Source organism: Ochotona princeps, chromosome 24, assembly GCF_030435755.1.
Source record: "Ochotona princeps isolate mOchPri1 chromosome 24, mOchPri1.hap1, whole genome shotgun sequence".
Lineage (NCBI taxonomy): Eukaryota > Metazoa > Chordata > Mammalia > Lagomorpha > Ochotonidae > Ochotona > Ochotona princeps.
In genome coordinates this window covers 17,255,870-17,274,012 of record NC_080855.1, presented here as the reverse complement: position 1 = coordinate 17,274,012, position 18,143 = coordinate 17,255,870, and the positions used below count along the sequence as shown (strand labels likewise).

General features: G+C 46.9%; 1 protein-coding gene across 3 annotated transcripts; it reads right to left on the bottom strand.

Moving 5' to 3' along the window:
• Positions 1 to 1,856: 1,856 nt before the first annotated feature.
• GDE1 (glycerophosphodiester phosphodiesterase 1) lies at positions 1,857 to 16,247 on the bottom strand. Of its 3 annotated transcripts, none has more exons than XM_058680658.1 (7): positions 16,090 to 16,236; positions 15,815 to 15,914; positions 10,540 to 10,711; positions 9,284 to 9,389; positions 6,448 to 6,540; positions 3,425 to 3,636; positions 1,857 to 2,486 (listed from the first exon to the last, which is right to left on the bottom strand). In XM_058680658.1, exons 3-7 carry the CDS (start codon positions 10,644 to 10,646, stop codon positions 2,339 to 2,341), a joined length of 666 nt encoding a protein of 221 aa, XP_058536641.1. In that variant the 5' UTR covers positions 10,647 to 10,711; positions 15,815 to 15,914; positions 16,090 to 16,236; the 3' UTR covers positions 1,857 to 2,338. The 3 variants fall into 3 exon arrangements, with proteins under 3 accessions (XP_058536641.1, XP_058536640.1, XP_004587143.2); XM_058680657.1 differs by having other exon boundaries at positions 10,540 to 10,715; positions 16,090 to 16,235; XM_004587086.4 differs by having other exon boundaries at positions 10,540 to 10,715; positions 15,815 to 16,247.
• Between the last annotated feature and the right edge of the window lie 1,896 nt (positions 16,248 to 18,143).

Below are 18,143 nucleotides of genomic sequence, written 5' to 3'. Positions count from 1 at the left end.
GGCTTTCTCTGATCCCAAATTCTATGTTTTTAACCTTTATTATACCTTAAAAAGAAGTGTCTAGTTCAATGTGTTCATACAGCTTTTTAAAAAAGATTTATTTTGATTGGGAAGGCAGATCAAATTTATGGAGACACAGAAAGATCTTCCATCCACTGATTTGTTCCCCAAGTAGTCACAATGGCTGGAGCTGAGCCAATCTCAAGTCAGGAGCCAGGAGCCTCTTCTAGGTCTCCCATGTGGGTGCAGGGTCCCAAGGCTTTGGGCCATCCTCTACTACTTCCCCAGACCACAAGCAGGGAGCTGGATGGGAAGTGGGGCTGCCAGGACATAAACCAGCATCCATATGTGACCCTGGTGCTTGCAGGGTGAGGATTTAGCCACTGAGGCATTGTGCCAAGCCCAGATACATTTCTTTTTTGAAGATTTATTTATTTGGAAGGCAGAGTTGCACAGAGCACTTGATTTTCTTGATTCACTTCCAAAATAACCAAGAGGTTGGGGTTGGACTAGGCCAGAGCAAGGGGCTCTTAGGTCTCCTACGTGGGTGTAGGGGCCCAGGGACCGAGTCATCTTCCACTGCCTTACCAGATGCATTAGCAGGGAGCATGCTCAGAAGTGGAGCAGCTGGTGTCAAACCAGTGCTCATATGGGTTGTGAGGGCTGCAGGTGGCAGCTTTACCCACTATGTGACAGGGCTGGCCCCAGGACCTTACTTCTTCTTTTAAAATTATTTTCATTTAGAAAGAATTACAGAGAGGGAGAGACAGAGATCTCTCATCTCCTGATACACTCCCCAAATGACTACACTGGCTGGAACTTGGCTTGTCCAGAGCCGGGAGCCTGGAGCTTCTTCTAGGTCTCTCACATTGAGTGCAGAGGCCCAAGAACTTGGACCATCCTCTGCTGCTTTCCTAGGCCGCTAGCAGGGAGCTGGATTGAAAGTGGAGCAGCCAGGACACAAATTGGCATTCATATGGGATGTCACCTTCACAGGCAGAGGATTAACCTGATATGCCACGGCATCAGGCCAGGACCTAACTTCTTAATTGGGCCTGAAGGAATCAAGGACAAAATGGGTTTGGGATGAAGGTCAAGAGGCAGAGGACTCTGGTTCCCCAGAGGTGTTCACGCTGCAGCAGGGACACTGTGTTATCATCTGCCTTCCCCTTCTGTGGCTATTGGGCTTCCAGGGTGCTCCAGGGCTGGCCTCAGCCATCCACATGTTCTTTCGGGTTACTCTTCCCCCTGCCCATCATTCTGGTGGTAAGATGACATTGATATTATGTGCTCTTGACATTCATTCATTGAACAAACTCTGTTAGTTTTAAAATTCTGGAAGTTGGCTTTGTAAAGGTTGATGGACAATGTCCCAATCTCTGTCTGTCACACCTACCAGCACCAACTGTTGCAAACCTCAACATGCTCTCCACTGCCATCTAGCGGGCTTCATCAGTAGTCCTCCAGAACTCACACCACCAGGCTGTTGCCAACAGGAGGCAGGAGGCAGTCAGACCTGATTGGTGGGACTATGATAAAAGCCACAGTTGGGGTGGAGGTGGAGCTCCGAGGTGGGGAAGACAACTCTGCATCACAAAAAAGGCTGGAACTTTCTTACCTTCTATTTTGTCTATGTATGGTAACCATTGCCATTCAGCTTCCTACATCTGAAATGGTGCAACTCTGCTCCCCTACTGGCTAGAAGCTCTTTCTGCAAGGCTCCCTAGAGAATCCCTGGGATTGGGTTCTAGCTTTGGGTTGCTGCCCTTCGAGGCCTCACTGGATGACACAGAGCAGCTTTCCCAAATTCCCAAGCCCTGTGATGTGATACCTGGCACACAAATCTCCTCTAGGGCTCCTTTTAATTATTTTATTAGTGTGGTCACACAAGTTTGATATCTACAGTACATCGTCAACATGTTATAAATAAGTTACTTAAGTGTGGCACGTTTGTAGATGTCACCTCTGAGTGGTCATGCAGGGCCCATGCATTTGCATCCGCATTCCCCCGCCCCATGGCAGAGCCGGTCTGTGCTGGTCCTCACTGGATCTTGGTGTGTGCTTCGGCTGGTTGCGGTGGGAGACACTCTTGTGCCTTACCTCGGACCCAGAGTTTCAAGAGCAACGGCATTGAACTTGAACTTTCTGCAGAGCACGGTGGCAACACAGGGTCTGCTTTGAGTTCAGGTAAAAAAAAAAAAAATGCAGTTGCTGTCGACTGCTTGGGTGAGTCCCTCTGTCCCCTGGGCTCGGGCTGGCGCCAGGGGTGAACTGATACCCCTACTCGGGGACCAGTGGGCCTGCTTCTGAACCCGAGCTTCCTCTCGGGGAGCTGAGTCTAGAACTGAGACGCACAGTCCTCCACCATGCTGTCAGTGATGTAGCTGGAACCCAGGTGGGATTCGTAGTAGCTCTTCTCATCGAAGGTGTTCACGGTCCAGCCTACCACCTGGATGCCTTTAGCTGACCACTTCTTCAAGTAGTCCCTGCAGAAAAAGGAAACATCAATCCTGTTAGGGTCATGACTGGTTGGCCCAGGAACCTATTCCGGCCACTCAGCATGGGCTTTGCGACATAGCCAGATGGAGCCCACTGACCAGCCCCTGCACTGCTCGCTGGGCTGGGCCTCACCCGCATGACATCACAGCTTCAGACACTCCCCTGGCCCCCTGATGACACCGACTTCTGCTCAATGTCCTGCCTCAGCAGCTGCTGCAGGTGGGCCTGGCTTAGTCCTTGTGCCTCCGTCTGGCCTTACCTCACACCACACTCTTCTCTTGCGGCCATGAGGGCAGAAGCTATGGCCTGCGTGCTTCGTTGCTGTAACTTTTTTTAATATAGCAAGCACTGTGCAATTCCACAGGCATTTGCCAAGTATTTACTGTGTGTAATGCAAGCTTGCCTGAGATAAAAATGAAACTGACAATTCTAAGGAGCTGCAAACAAACAGCCACAAAATGGCCCAAAGATGGATTTGCAGATGGATGGCAGGTTGGGAACTACAAGTTCCTTGGGAGATGTGGAACAGTTTGTGAGGGCTAGAAGATCAGGAAGGACACTGGTAGGCCTAAGGCAGGTGCCCAGAGAGCATTCTCTGCCCTGGATCTTGTGTTGGTTTTCAAAGGAAGCCAATGGCAAGAAATGCTACCGTGTTCTCACCACAGTGACGGGTTCATCTTTTGTTTAAAATGCACTAAAAACAAAATAAAAAAGAGTAACTGATTCAGCTGTTTTGGAATCAGAGTGACACATCTGAACTCTTTCTTCCTAAGAAGCATTCCAACTTCACGCAGACACACCCGCTTTGGGATCGGAATCGACGCGGATCGTCCACTCTCCTATGTCCAGAATATGCAGGAAAAGTACCAGGAGATTAAAACCAACAACCCAACAAATCTCCAAATCCCCAAACCTTCCCACTTACGGGGATACGAAATCCTTCTGTATGAGGAAAGCAGAAATCCCACACAGGTACCACAGGATGTTGTGCATGCTCCAGTCAAGCAAAATGTCCAAGACCACAAATGTGGTCTGTTTCCAGAAGGACGTGTGGCGTGGCTTCCCGTCTCCTGTGTGACTGAGGCTCCAGGGTCTGTGAGTGAGAGCCGTGATCACATTCTGGTCTGTTTGTCTCATCTGAAAAGGAATGGTGCCATGGAAATCACCACCACGATGGAAGCCTAACAGTCCCGCTGAGATGCAGCCAGTGCAGTGGTCGCAGCGTGTAGGCTGCCCTCATGTCTCCTAACAGGTCCTCCATCGTCGGGCCTTGGAGAAAGGACCGTGATTGGTGTGAAGTGCTTGGTGCACAGGTAAGGGAGAGCCCTCTCTCAGATCCTAAGCGCTGCAACTCTCTGTGCATTGAGAAAATGACTGGCTCAAAAAAAAAAAAAAAAAAAAAGATTTATGGATGTATTTGCAAGTCATGTTCAGAGAGAGGAGAGAATCTTCCATTTGCTTCTTCACTGCCTAAGTGGCTGCAATGCCCAGGGCTGTGCCGGGGTGAAGACAGGAGCCAGGAGCTTCCTCTGGGTCTCCTCCATGGAGAGGCCCAGGGACTTGGACCTTCCTCTGGTGCTTTTTCCAGACATGTTAACACATAGCAGGATCAGAAGTAAAGCAGCCAGGTCACAATTTGGCACCCAAATGGGATGCCAACATTGTAGGCAGTGGCTTTACCCACTATGCCATAATGCTGGCCCTCAAGATCAACTTTTAGGGCACAGCGCAGTAGCATAGCGGTTAAAGTCCTCGCCTTGCACACGCCAGCATCCCTATGGGTACTGGTTCGCGTCACGGCAGTCCCTCTTCCCATCTGGCTCCCTGCCTGTCAAGGACAGCCCAAAGCCTTAGGACTCTGCACCCACATGGGAGACCAGAAGGAGGCTCCTGGCTCCTGGCTTCGGATTGGCTCAGCTCTGGCCATTGTGGCCACTTGGGGAGTGAATCAATGGGTAGAAGATCTTCCTCTCTCTCTCTTCCTCTCCATATATCTGACTTTCCCATAAAAATAAATAAATTTTTAAAAAAGAAAGATCAACTTTTAATAATGGTACAAGAATAAACTTTAAAAAAAAGTTTGACATATAAAAATTGTACGTATTTATGGGGGCATGATGTGTGATGTTCTGGCACATGCACACATTGTGTGCGGTCCAATCCCCTGTACGTGTATTGATCGCAAAGCGTTATCATTTAGAAACAAGCTTTTAGTTGGCTATTGATCTGAGTTCTGGTCAGAGATATTGGATCAAAACTCACTGAGGATGGACCCTTGCTAATTCCCAGGGGGACTGGACAGCTTGGGTGTCCCCAGAGGGTTGGAAAGCGCATGGGGTGGGGGAGCAAGGTGAGGGAAGTAAGAGTCAGGGCCAGGGGGTGACACAGAGGACGTGGAAGGTGCTCCTTCAGGGAGTGCTGTCCTGGCCTTCTGCAGACAGGACCTCCCCTGGCCAAGGCCTCTGGTGTCAGGCGAGGGTCTGGAGGCCCCAGGGCCTGTGTATCTCCATCACAGCTCACACCCGAGCAGGCTCCACCGTCACTGCCCAAGAGCAACACAGCCAACTCATTGTCTTGGAAACTAATCAATGCAGGGGAAGATGAAGTGTGTGTTCTGCCTATTGCGCAACTACAAGGCAGAGCAGAACTTCTCTTTTTACAGATGGATTCTCACTAATCCACGAAGAGGAAATGACAGAAGTCAAACTCAACATGTTGCAACCCCTGGCCACCACGTATCAACAGGCACAGATGACAAGAGTCAGCCAGGGATGGTGTGATGTGCCCGTTGGACAACCAACCCTGGTCTGCTCGGGCCTCCAGCCTGCACTACACTGAGAGGAAATAGGACATAATCCGTGAAACTTGATCTGACCTGGCTTCAGGAAATACAAAGCAAGGCACAAAAGAGAACTTGGATCTTCTGTTTAAATTGTAACATGCAGAATTTATTGATGGATTTAAATAAAGAATTTGTGAAAACAAACCAAAAACTGCTCATGACATTTCTGAGACACGTGACAATGTAGGCACTGATGGTGGAATCTGTTGACATTAAAGACTTACTATTAATGGTTTTTAGGTGGGGCAAAGGCATTATGACTATGTTGTTTAACGGACACCACTTTCTTTCCTTCTTTCTTTTTTTTAAAAAGATTTATTTATTTTTATTGGAAAGACAGATCAGATTTATAGAAAGGAGAGACCGAGAAAAAGATCTTCCATCCTTTGGTTCACTCCCCAAATGGCTACAACGGCCGGAATGGAGCCAATCCAAAGCCAGGAGCCAGTAGCCTCCTCTGGGTCTCCCATGCAAGTGCAGAGGCCCAAGGCTTTGGGTCATCCTCTACTGCTTTCCCAGGCCACAAGCAGGGAGCTGGATGGGAAGTAATGCAGCCGAGACACAAATCAGTGCCCATATGGAATCCTAAGACTTGCAAGGTAAGGATTTTATCCACTAAGCCATTGCGTTGGGCCCAGCTGCTTTCTAAAGACATTTAGTGCTATCTGGATGCAGGGAACAATAGAGTTTGCTGTGAAAGAACACTGAGGAGGATCACTAGGGGCCCGGATGAAACAAGCGGAACTCTAGTTTTAGGGGGGTTCGTTGTATCACTCTACTTTTATGCACATTTAAAATTCACTGGAATTAAAAGAGTTGGTTTTTTTTTTAAAGGTACTGTCAATCATTTAGGGAGAAGTAGGGACACATAATTCCCTTCCATTCTGAGAATGTTATCAAAGAAATCGAAACGAGTCTGTCAAACAACAAAGGCTGAAGTGGATTCGTGCATTTTAAAACCTGAGTGCATTCCTCTTCTGGAATTTTTCTTGTTAACTTAAAAGAGCTCTAAGCGTGATCTTGAGTCAGCTCCATTTAACTCGTGCTTATATGGCCCACTGCTATTATCTCTAGAAATCATACACAAAGAAACTGCTGAATTTTACCTTATAGATAACTTCCGGCAAGAAAGAGCAGACCACGCTGCTATTGTAGAGTTGTGGAAATTCCATATACATTTTCTTTAGTGCATCAGTTGCCTACAGAACAGAGAGATTCATGTCCTTAATATCTATTAAAACATGACAGATGTAGCCAGTTAAACATAGAAGAGTAGCCCTCATCTGAAAATCCAAAATCGGAGATGCTTCCAAAATCCAAAGCGTTTTGAGCTCCAACAGTGACATCACAAATTGAAAATCCCACACTAATAAACATTCCCACACAAGCTTTAATGCGCAAAACTGCCTTCAGCCTACGTGTTTAGGATGTCAACGAAACCTGAATGCATTTCCTGTTTCGACTTAAGTCGCATCCCTAACTACCTCTGTAAGAATAGGCCAGCTTTTCAAAATTTGAAAAAAACTCCCCAATCCAAAAACACTTGTGGTGCCAAGCATTTTGGATAAGGGACACTGAAACCGTATGACCCCACTGAATCAATCAGCATACTACTCATCGGGGTACACCTTTAACTCATGTCAGCCACAGACAAGCAAGCAGTGGGGGAGCTGCTACTTGCCCCCATCTTGCTAGAAGGCTCACCCATGTGCGTCATAGTTTGGGAAAAGTGTGGCAGGCTGCAGGCCAGAAAAGGTCAGGCACCAACTTCTAAAATCTTCTCCTTAGAGCCCAGTTTGGCCACTACGGAAAGTTCTGTTATACACACAGTTTCGTCACCCTCTGGCTTGCATGGGGGAAGCATGAGCTGAGGACAGATTTTTCTCAGTCCAGGGACTAGAAGGGTGCATCGTCTGTCACCAACATGCAGGGAATGGCAAGAGGACAAACTGAGCTATAGATCTGGAAGAGAGAAACCTCCCAGTGTTTCCCGGATGAACAGAAATTTCTTGCTGTCATGTAGCTAAGAAATGAAGGAGCAATGCTAGAATTTAAATATTGACAGTGTTGATTCTACAGAACTAACAATCAGTGGCAGCTAACAAGATCAAGAGTCAAGCAGACATCCTGTTGGATGGGCAATATTGCTAATTCTTGGAACATCCCCCACATACCGGTCTCCAAACACAAGCAACAAAATGCATGCCTGCTCATCATTAAAAAAAGCAAAGGTATTATTCATATCTGAATAATATCCACTGATAGTACAATGGACTGTAGGACCCAAGTTTTCTTAATATTTGAACTGACACATGGATTCTTCACCTTTCTTATTTATTTAATTCTCCCTATGTGGTAGTTTCTTTCTAGATACCCAGGAAACATTCAAGGTTAAGGCCACGCTGTAGTAAGTTAGCAAGCTCAGTCAGGGTCTGTTGGAGCCTGAAGCCCATGATCTTGGCTGTGGGACTGTGTTGGCTCCAGTTTGTGGCCAACACCTGCCCCTCGACACCACTGACCTGGAGAATTAGATCCTCATGTCCTTACCCAGTCTTGGCTCAACTCCTGTGAGTACCCGTCCAGAAAGCTCAAAGAGCTCCATGCTAAAAATACAACAGTTCTTCACCTTACTTTTTCTTTCCTTTGCTTATTCTAAGAATAAGTACAATGGCTGGTACATTGTGGGCGAAATGCAAAGCCTGTCACTGTTCCCATGAGTGGGCCCCATTGTCATCAAAACCTGAAGTATTCATTAGAAACACAAGTTCCTTGACCTCACCTTAGATGTTTCCAGAATCTCTTCTGGATCTAGTGTAAGGCAGGAATCCATGTTTGTAAAAATGCAGATTCCAGATCAACTAGAAAGTCTAGAGGAATACAACTACAGTTTGCCAGTAAGTTTCTAATCTCTTTCTTCCAAAATGGAAGTTGACGATTCTAAAATCAATGTAAACGTATGCTCACATTTTAGGTTTTAAGAACTGGTTTCTAACATATCCAGGGGTTAATAAAAAAAATAAACCGGCATCTTCCAAATTCTGACCCAGCAGGGGATCATTACTGATTATAGATATTGCTGGGGAATGGAGAGGAACATTCAAGTTGCCCAGATTGGGGCAGGGTGGGGAGACAGAAGAAGCCACGACCTACTTATACTTGGAAAAGTGGTTTTTTGGTTGTTTTTTTTTTTTTTGAGAACAATATAATCGGAATCATTTTGCTGTTCATGTCCCCTGTAACTGCATGTGTGCAAGTACAAGATTTCAGCAAAAGTTATTTTAAAATGTCAAACATATTTGAAGAAAATATAGTAATTTTCTAAACCATATTTTCCCATTGCAATATATGCTTGTGAGCTGAAATATAAAATTTCAGCAGATTGTATCTGAAAATTATCATATGTACCTGAAGAAAATACACTAGTTTTCTGATAAAAGTATAACTCCTCAACTCACAAAACTATACAAAAAAATTAGAAATTAGAGGAATGAACTACGTGAAAGCTATCCAGCTGACAATCGGAAGCTTGCAATGTGGGTGTTCTCCATCAGCCCCTGGTTGTGCAGCCAAGCCCCTGTAACAGTTAAGCCAGAAGTAGCTTGTCTTGTGTTCGATTCCTGGCCTACCTTTCAATGCCTCTTTACTCTTTCCTTAAGCTCTGTTGTCAATGCTTCATGCAAAAAAAAAAACTTGGTTTGCATTTTGTGCTGGCTGCAGAATATCAAAGGGGTGTTATAAGGTTCCACAAAGGGTTAAAAGGTTAAAAAGTTCCATAATTATTTCTTTAAAAATGTGTTGTTTCTTTTTTTTTTTTTTGCATTGTACACCTCCATGAAACTGACATAATTTGCAAAAATAATTTAACTACCAAAAGGTGTAGTTAATTTTGGGAGCAGTTAGCAATGAAGTAAGACGCCTCTGTAACACATGGGGTGAACTGACCATAGTGGCATGGCCTTTGACGTCAAAGAAGATGGTGAGGTTGTTTTTGATGCATTCTGCAACAGCTTCCCTCAGGGTGGGGATCTTTTCATCCGGGAAATCATTCCTGCAGGAGAAGGAAGAGGAACAGCATGTTGTAGGAAAAAGAAAAGCAGGAAAGCTTGGTAGGGTGAATCTTTGACAAATGTCTCCCAGTGCAAAGGAGAGGGTGCTTTCCCTGACCTCCTTCCTCAACCACACAGGGGTTGAAGGAGGACTAACTCGAAACACTGAAAAACAGAATTAGGATACACAGATTTACATCTCGGTGACTTTAGGAACTAGCTATTAACCTTTGACTAATTTATTGAACTTTTCTGAGACTGTCTCCAAAAGCTGACCAATCCAGATCTGTAGCGTATAATATGGTAGCCCCATGGTTATCTACATTTATATTTAAATTAAAAATTCAGCCCTCCCCCCACTTCCCTACCTACATTTTATGTACTCAGTAGGCATGTACGGCTACCATTTTGAGCAATGCAGACATGGAACATTTCCATCAATACCGGAAGTTCCACTGGACAGAGCATCATACTGAAGATATTTCCATTCCTGAAAATTTATGATTCCTTTGAAGTTCATTATAAGGATCCAAAGAATAACAGAGTGAAGTACAAAGGTGATATTCCTTGAAGGTTTTAAAGGCTGGAGCCTTTATGTCATCACATGAGACGCCTGTATTTGCATTGGTATGCCTGGTTGCAGTCCTGGCCCCTTTGGTGCCTGCCCCTTAAGCTTTCTGATAATCCAGCAGACGGTGGCTCAAGTGCTTGAGTTCCTGCCACCAACATGGGAGATGCAAACTTGGTTTTGGGCTCCTGGTTTTGACCTGGCCCAGTCCCAGCTATTATGGGTATTTGGGGAGTGATCTAGTAGATGGAAAATCTCTCTCCACCTGTTTCTACATCTCTTTCTCTCTCTGCTATTCAAATAAAATGGCAAAGGAAAAAAGAATGAATAGTGTGTTTCCTGGTGCACCTGCCAGCAACAAGATTAACAAACAATTGCTCTCAGCCTCATGAGTCTGTAACTGGAATGGCAGTACAGCATAACTGCCATGTTAGCAACTAGACAAGGCTATTACCTTGAGAATAATTCACACGATAATCTGGCCTCCTCCTGGAACAGATGAGATAACCAGAAGGTTCCAGCAACCATCTGGGAACTCCATGGAAAGCTAAAAGACTACATCTACGTGATGGTCAACCACCTACCTGAGTCTGTGATTTGCTGCAGGATTGAGCTTCCTGACTTGCTCAAATGTCAAGTCACACAAGCGTCCAGACCCGTCGGTGGTCCTGTCCACCGTGTTATCATGCATTAGAACGGGAATCCCATCGGAAGTGAACTCAATGTCGAGCTCCACGCCTGTTGCTCCATTCTTAGCTGCCTTAACAAAAACATCAAGAACATTAGTGTCAAACAGCCACAAATGCCACCCACCGTGCGTCGAACACTCGAGATGACCAACAGGGCTGCCTGCCAGAGAGCTGTGCTTAAGGACTGTGGAATAGTGGCTAGGGTCTGTGTCCGTTTCCCGCAGATGTTAACCTTGTGTCAACTCCCACCTCTGCGGGCTTATGATCAATGCCATTCTCCCCTTCCCCCTCCTGATGTTTAGGGAAACATCAGTTTGCTCTGGATGTGCTAACTCGGGGGCTGTGAACGTTGAGCCGTACCCCTCTGTTCACCCATCCTCTGTGGGCATGGAAGCTCTCAGGGACTTTACTCCTTGGGCGTCAACAGCATGAGTCAGGGTTTTCTGGGTTCACCCTCTGTATCAGAAACACCCAGCCTGCTGCCAGGATATGCTACCTTCTCTGCTTATGGGGGCGGTGCAGGCTGTGAGCCAACACTAGAACTTGAACTCTAAGCTCCTGAGACTTACTCTTTAAAAAAATTTTTTTTAAAATTTTAAGTTATGGCCCAGTGTAAACATATATGGTATATCCAGTAAAAGAAGAAAACAGATGTTAGTTAACATTTTATCATTTTCTTCAATGTCTCTCTGCTTTTAACCTACAATCCCATGGAAGGGGTAGGTAATATTCTCATTTTAGGGCTCAGAAACAGAGATAAAAATAGATCAAGAGGGCCCGGCAGCGTGGCCTAGCGGCTAAAGTCCTCACCTTGAATGCGCCGGGATCCCATATGGGCGCCGGTTCTAATCCCGGCAGCTCCACTTCCCATCCAGCTCCCTGCTTGTGGCCTGGGAAAGCAGTTGAGGACGGCCCAATGCATTGGGACCCTGCACCCGTGTGGGAGACCCGGAAGAGGTTCCTGGTTCCCAGCTTTGGATCAGCGTTGCACCGGCCGTTTTGGTCACTTGGGGAGTGAATCATCAGACGGAAGATCTTCCTCTCTGTCTCTCCTCCTCTGTGTCTATCTGACTTTATAATAAAAATAAATAAATCTTTAAAAAAAATAGATCAAGAAACTTGCCCCAGGTAAGGAATCCAGCTAGGAGGTGGTACAGGCTGCGCTCCCAGCTACTATGAGTGTATTAACAATATGATGGATACAGCTAAAATTCTCCCATTCTCCTTTTCTCATCAGAGGAAACTGTCATCTCTAAGTCAGTGTGTGTCATTCTATTTTACTCCCTTGTGGTCTTTAAATATTCAAGGGAGGGACTTTCCGTCGCTAATTTACTTCTTGAATGTCTGCAACACCCAGGGCTGGGGCACGTCTAAGTCAGGAGCCAGGAACTCCAGGTCTCCAGATGGCAGGGACCCAAGTGCTTGAGCCATCATCTGCTGACTCCTAAAATGCACATTAGCAGGAAGCTGGGTGGGAAATAAAAGGACTGGGCTCAAGCCAGGCCCTCTACTCTCACATGTGGGCATCCCAAGCAGTAACATAAACCTCTGTGCTGAACACTGTCCCCCGTGTGTTTAAGCTTTTAAGGCTAGTTTCCCATCAGCAGTGTCTGATGGTTCCAATTTCTCCCCCTCTTTGCCAGCACTTATTTTCTTCAGCCCTCCTGATGGGTATGAAGTGGCATTCATCTGTGCTGCCCTGATGGCTGATAATGTGGCATGTCTTTCCTTGATGAATTTATTGGCTACATTAATACATCATAGTTCTTCCAACCAGTATTTTCCTGAGAAGCTATTATATGTCAGGCGCTGTTCCAAGCCATATTTCACTGCTTCAAGAGGGCTGAGCAGGGAATCAAGGGGCCTTTGTTGGAGTGGAGAGCAACATCTTCTAAAGCGCTACTTGTAAATCTCAAGGATGATAAACGAGGTGAAGAAGGACGTGTAGGTGGGGTTTACAGATAACCAGCAAGGGAGGTGCTGGGGGAGGCTGACAGTGCAGCTCACTGAGGAAGGCAGCCAACAGTGCAGATGGAGGAGGGGGAAGAGTCTTTCAAGCAGAAGGAACAACAAGGACAATGTGGAGGTCACAAGGTCAGAAGCAGCCATGCAGGTGGCAGAAGGCATGGACTGCCTATCCAAATCTATTCTCCCTCTTCTCCTCTGTTGGTCAGAACCCGTTCTCAGCTTTCCCCTGAGCTCAGGGTGGACTTCTGGGGTGTGTGTGTGTGTGTGTGTGTGTGTGTGTGTAGGGAAGCTTCTAGGAAAGACCCAAGAAAGAGAAGTGGAGTCTTTCCTTGAAACGGGAAGTTGGTGGGGAAGGAAGTGATGGCTGGGGTCGACCTTGGCCACACCCAAACACTGTGAGGGCCAGCTAATGTGCTGTGGATGGCAGAGCCCCTAGATGGGGCGTGGAACCTGCTCTCCCCCGACCCCACGGCCAGCAGCATGAATCATCCTGGAGGCCAGTCCTGCCACTCGCATCTCTGGTTATATGAGTTAAATCCTCTTATTTTGGGAGATACTTAGAATTAGACTTTCTATTATGTGACACCAAAAGTGGTCTAATGTACACGCAGAGTGTGTAAGATCAGGGGCTTTGAGAAAAATTTGGATTAGAAGGTGTTTGGATTTTGCCTAATCACAATAGAACACTGGTTTTCAATAAAGGTGTAATATCTGGTTTATACTTTAACAGCTGCACTCTGGAAAGGAAGCACTGGGGTGCGACCCCTCGTGGGGATCCTCACATTCTGTATTAGAATGTCTGGGTTCAAGTCCCAGCTCAGCTTCTGCTCTGATTCCAGCTTCCTGCTAATTACCTGAGAAGCAGGTAATGGCAAGTAGTTGGGTCTCTGCCACTCCTGTGGGAAACCTGGATGGAGCTCCCAGTTCTCGGCTTTAGCCTGGACCAGCCTGGTTATTGTGGTCTCTTTGCTTTCCAAAGAAATACATTAACAATTAAGAGAAAAATAAGTAAGAAATAATAAATCTGCACTCTAACCCCCGTATGGCGAGAATGGACCATGAGTATAATTTCACGCCTTTGTCACTGTTTATAATATTGTGTCTGCTGTTGGACATATTTGCTTTCTATTTATTTTTTCCTTCTGCAAATAGTCTGCCAGAAATGCTACTACTGTCTGAATGATTTCCCTGTTATTTTTTTTTCAAAGGAAAACTCTGAGGGCGATACAGTATGAGTTGGAAGTACACTAACTACGTATTTCTTCTGAAATCAAGAGGGAGGACATAGTTATATTCGGCAATGAAGTGCTCATGATAGCTTAAAGTTCATTGATAAGGACCTGACAGCCCAACAGACTGACTTATCACCTGTCATTTCCAATTAAGACCAGAAGTCAAACCACTTCTCGGCCTTTTGGCTAAGATTAAGTGTAGAGCAGAAGTCAAGCTGCCACAGTATTCATTATCATTGTCCCATTGCCTAAGGACGCTGGATGTAAACATACAGGCCAGGAATAGAATTCAGCTAAACTTCTCTTGCAACACAACAGGATATGAAACACTGCAGTGGATGTATTTATGCCTCAAATATGCTTCCTCCTTCATTTAATATGATTTCTGTGCAGTCAAAAGTGTTCCTGTCTGAATCAACACAGCCACTGGTAACAAAGGAAGGTGCTTCAAACTGTGCGTGAAAAAGCTGAATGAAAAGATTAGTTTAACACAAAACATTTTGAACTCCACGCATAGTTGTTTCACAAGCATGCGCCTCATTTCTATGTGACCTCACCAGTCTCTCTAACTTTAAGAATATGAAAACCTTCTTCCGTGTCTTCACATTTTCTTTCCAACAGGAGGCTAGAGAAGGGGCTCTTTTGACATGGAAGAGCTTGGGGGAGAGACAGACAGAAGAGAACTTTGAGTGTGTTACAAACAAAAACAGGTACTCTTTTCGCCTCCTTTTGGCAGACTTTTTTTCCCCCTTTGACATGGAGCTGACGCTAAAGAATGAACCCATCTTTGGATTCCTTTTATTTACCTTGTTTCTTTTGGAAGTCACAGTGGGCCATGGATGAGCTCCTGACTCCTCACAAGTTATCTGCAGCTCCCACTCTTCTTCCGGTTTTACAGATGGTGATGCTGAGGTCAAGGCCTGCTCGTGGCACCCTTGTCATGACCCTAACTGGGGCATAGGTTGCTTAGGTAACTTTGCTCATTGTGCAATACCCTGTGTCCCCAGCAGGACAAAGGAAGAACAGGCAGTGTGCACTTCTGCATCCTGGATCACATTCCATTCTGTGATACGGAGCTCTGAGTCTAGAAGGAGCAGAGTGTGCCTGAATCACTGTGTACCCCACCTAGTCCATGTCAAAAGAATGTCAAAGAAATAATGCAATCAGATACGTTTAGACAGATGCAAAAGTGCCAACTCCAGGGCAAAGCTCACCCACTAGGCAAGCTGTGGTGACTGGGAAGTCAGGAGCCTGCTAAGAGCTGGGACATATCAAGGGTCTCTTGGGTACAAGGGATGTAAAAACTGACTGAACCTGCTTGCCAGAACTGTGTCAACATGAACATGTGTGTATGTTTGGGAGCAAAAGCCAATAAGCAGGTGATTCCGGTACTAAGTAAAGACAATCTGCTATGAGGGTAACCCATTGTCAAGGACCTCAGTGACTGTCTGACACCCGATTTAACTTAGCTCATGCCCCACTCTATTCACACAACGGGCACTTCCTTCATCATTCCTATCTCCAGGCCATTGCACCTGCTGTCTCCAGTTCCTCGAACCCATTTCCCAGACTGCCACAGCTGGCTCCTTCTCCCCATGTAAGTGTCACTACTTTATTTCTAAAGTCGCCTCCCTTGGCCCTCCCAGTCATTCCTCATCTCATTCACTCTCTTGGTATTCTGAAGGCTCTCCTGCAGGCACTGCCTTCCTCGGGTGTGAGCTCTAGGCACACAGCATGTCTTGACCATGGATGGTTGTCACCGCACAGCTTGGCACACAGCGACTCTACAAATATTTACTTTACTCTAGAAATACCTCAAGTCCGGAGATAACGGGCCCTGGGAGGGAACCAAGGGCCACAGAAGCTTACCTGAGAAGGTCAGGAGACCCAGGAAGGACAAACTCAAGCCAGAGCTCCCAGGAAGGCCCGAGGGGGCGCGAGGCGTGATGGTGGTGGTAGGGGGGACTCACCTGCCGAATGGCTGCCAACGTGTTCTCCGGCGCGTCGTGGCTGCCGCCCCGGTGGGCGATGGCGGACACGCGGTCTCGGGGCTTGAGCACCTGCAGGACCCTGCGGGAGGGCAACGGTTCAAAGCTGAAGAGCCGCAGCAGCACATAGAGGCTGCCGGTGAGAAGGCAGGCATTGAAGGGGCTGCGCGTCAGCAGCAGCAGCAGCAGTAGCAGGAATGAGAAGGGGCCCAGGAGGCCCCCCTGGTCCTCCCATAGCCACATGCCAGTGCCCGCACCGGCAAGGACGGGAGTTCCGGACCGGCCGACCTCCCGGGACTGGGCAGCAAGAGAGCGATGGCGGGGAAGAGGAGGAGGACTGTCCTTAGCCGGAACCTTCCGAGGGGACCAGCGCCGCGCAATGGCGGCGGCGGTCACATCCCGAGAGGGAGCCGACCTTCCAGCCAATCAGAGCCCGACATCTCGGGCGCGAGGGGGCGGAACCGCTGCCGTGGCAACTGGGGCAGTCCCTGGCCCCAGGCTCAAGTTCCAAGAAGGGTGAGTGTGATGTGTGGTTTGGGCTCCTTGGATGGAGCTGGGCGTTCAGGCGTGGAGGGAAGGCTTTGGGGTGGGGGATAATGCTGTTAACAGGTGCAATTCAGGCGTGGAGGGAAGGCTTTGTGATTGTGTGTGGGGATATAACAGTGTTAACAGGTGCAAGTGACAAGAACAGAGCGTTGAGCAGGTCCAGGGCATTGTACCAGCAAACACTGCAGGCTCATCTCGTTTATTCGCTCAACAGCCACAGTAGCAGGTATTAACTCAGGAGACGGCTCTCCTTCCATTTTCAAAGCATTTTTTTTTCCCATTCGAAGGAAATGAAAGACCAAAACAAAGGAAACAGTTGAGCTATCAACCTGTCAGGAATTTCACTGCTTTCTTTTTTTTGAAGAAAAAAACATGCATGTATTTATTTGGAAGGCAGAAAAAAAGAGAGAGGAAAACACAGATGTCTGGTCTGCTGGTTTACCCCCCAAATGGCTGCAACAGTCAGGGCTGGGCCAGGTCAAAGCCAGCAACCCAGACTTCCAGCGTTGTCTTCCATTTGGATGAAGGAAGCCCAAACACTTGGGCCTTCTGCGGCTGCTTTCCCAGGCGCAGTAACAGGGAGCTGGAGAGGAAGTGGAGCAGCAGGGATGGGAGTTGTTGCTGCTGTGGGATGCTGGGGTTGCAGTTGGCAGCCTAACCTACTTTGTCACTATGCCCGACCCAGTGATTTCTTTCGGTAGCTGAAGAAACTGAGAAGTGGAGCGAACTGGGTAGGTACTGGCAGGGGCAGCACTGACAGCCAGGCAGCAGTGTGTGACCCATCTATTGCCTCTCTTCCTAATCTTATTTTCCTGTTACTAAAGGTTAATGTACCAGGCACTGCAAGAATTATCTTAATTGTGCCTCGCAGCCACCTGTGATAATATTTCTAACCTCTCCATCTTCTAGAGTCAAAAATAGGTAGTGGGGGAGGGTCAGTAAGAGGGACAGAAGGTGACGGCGCCTCAGGGAAAGGAAAGAGGCCACTGTATCATATTTTGGAAGGCTGGTCATGTTTCTTCAATAGACACTTTGGGTAAAGATTCAGTCTGTATTCTGCCATCTTGAATTCGTCATCTTTTTTGCTTGGATAAATCTTGCCACTGGAATTCAGAAGGATATCGGTCATCTTAAGGTTTCCAACGAGCATGTAGGATTTATCATTGTATTGGTTGTTGATGTCTGCAGAGCAAGGGGCTGCCATTTGGTGTAACAGTTAAGACTGCTTGGAATGCCTCCAACCCACCACGGGTGCCTGGGTTGGAGTCCTCTATCTGCTTCCTCTTCAGCCTCCTGCTAATGTGCTCTCTGAGAGGCAACAGGCGGACTAAGCCCTTGGGTCCCTGCCCTGCACGTGACAGGCTGACTGTGGGTACCTGGCTTCAGCCTGGACCAGCCTCGGTGCTGCGGGCATTTGAGCTCTGTCTCTCTCTGTTTCCGCCTGTGTGCATCTCTGCCTTTCAAATAAATACATTTTTTAAAAATTGGTGAACGATATGTTTTCCAGTGAACACACAGAAAGAGGTAATGTCTATTAAAATAAGCAAAAATAAAAGGCAACTTTATGGAACACTTCATGCTTATAGACCTCGAAGAGCATTCTATTTATAGCAAAATACAATTCTAGAAGCGCGGTGTAGCAGTAAAGACTACATTTCCCAGGATGCATACCGCTCAGCGCAAAACATACATCCTTGGTCAGGGCCGCGCAGTGCATCTTGGGGATTGTAGTTTTCTCAGGCCCGGTCATTCTAACCGCCCGCGA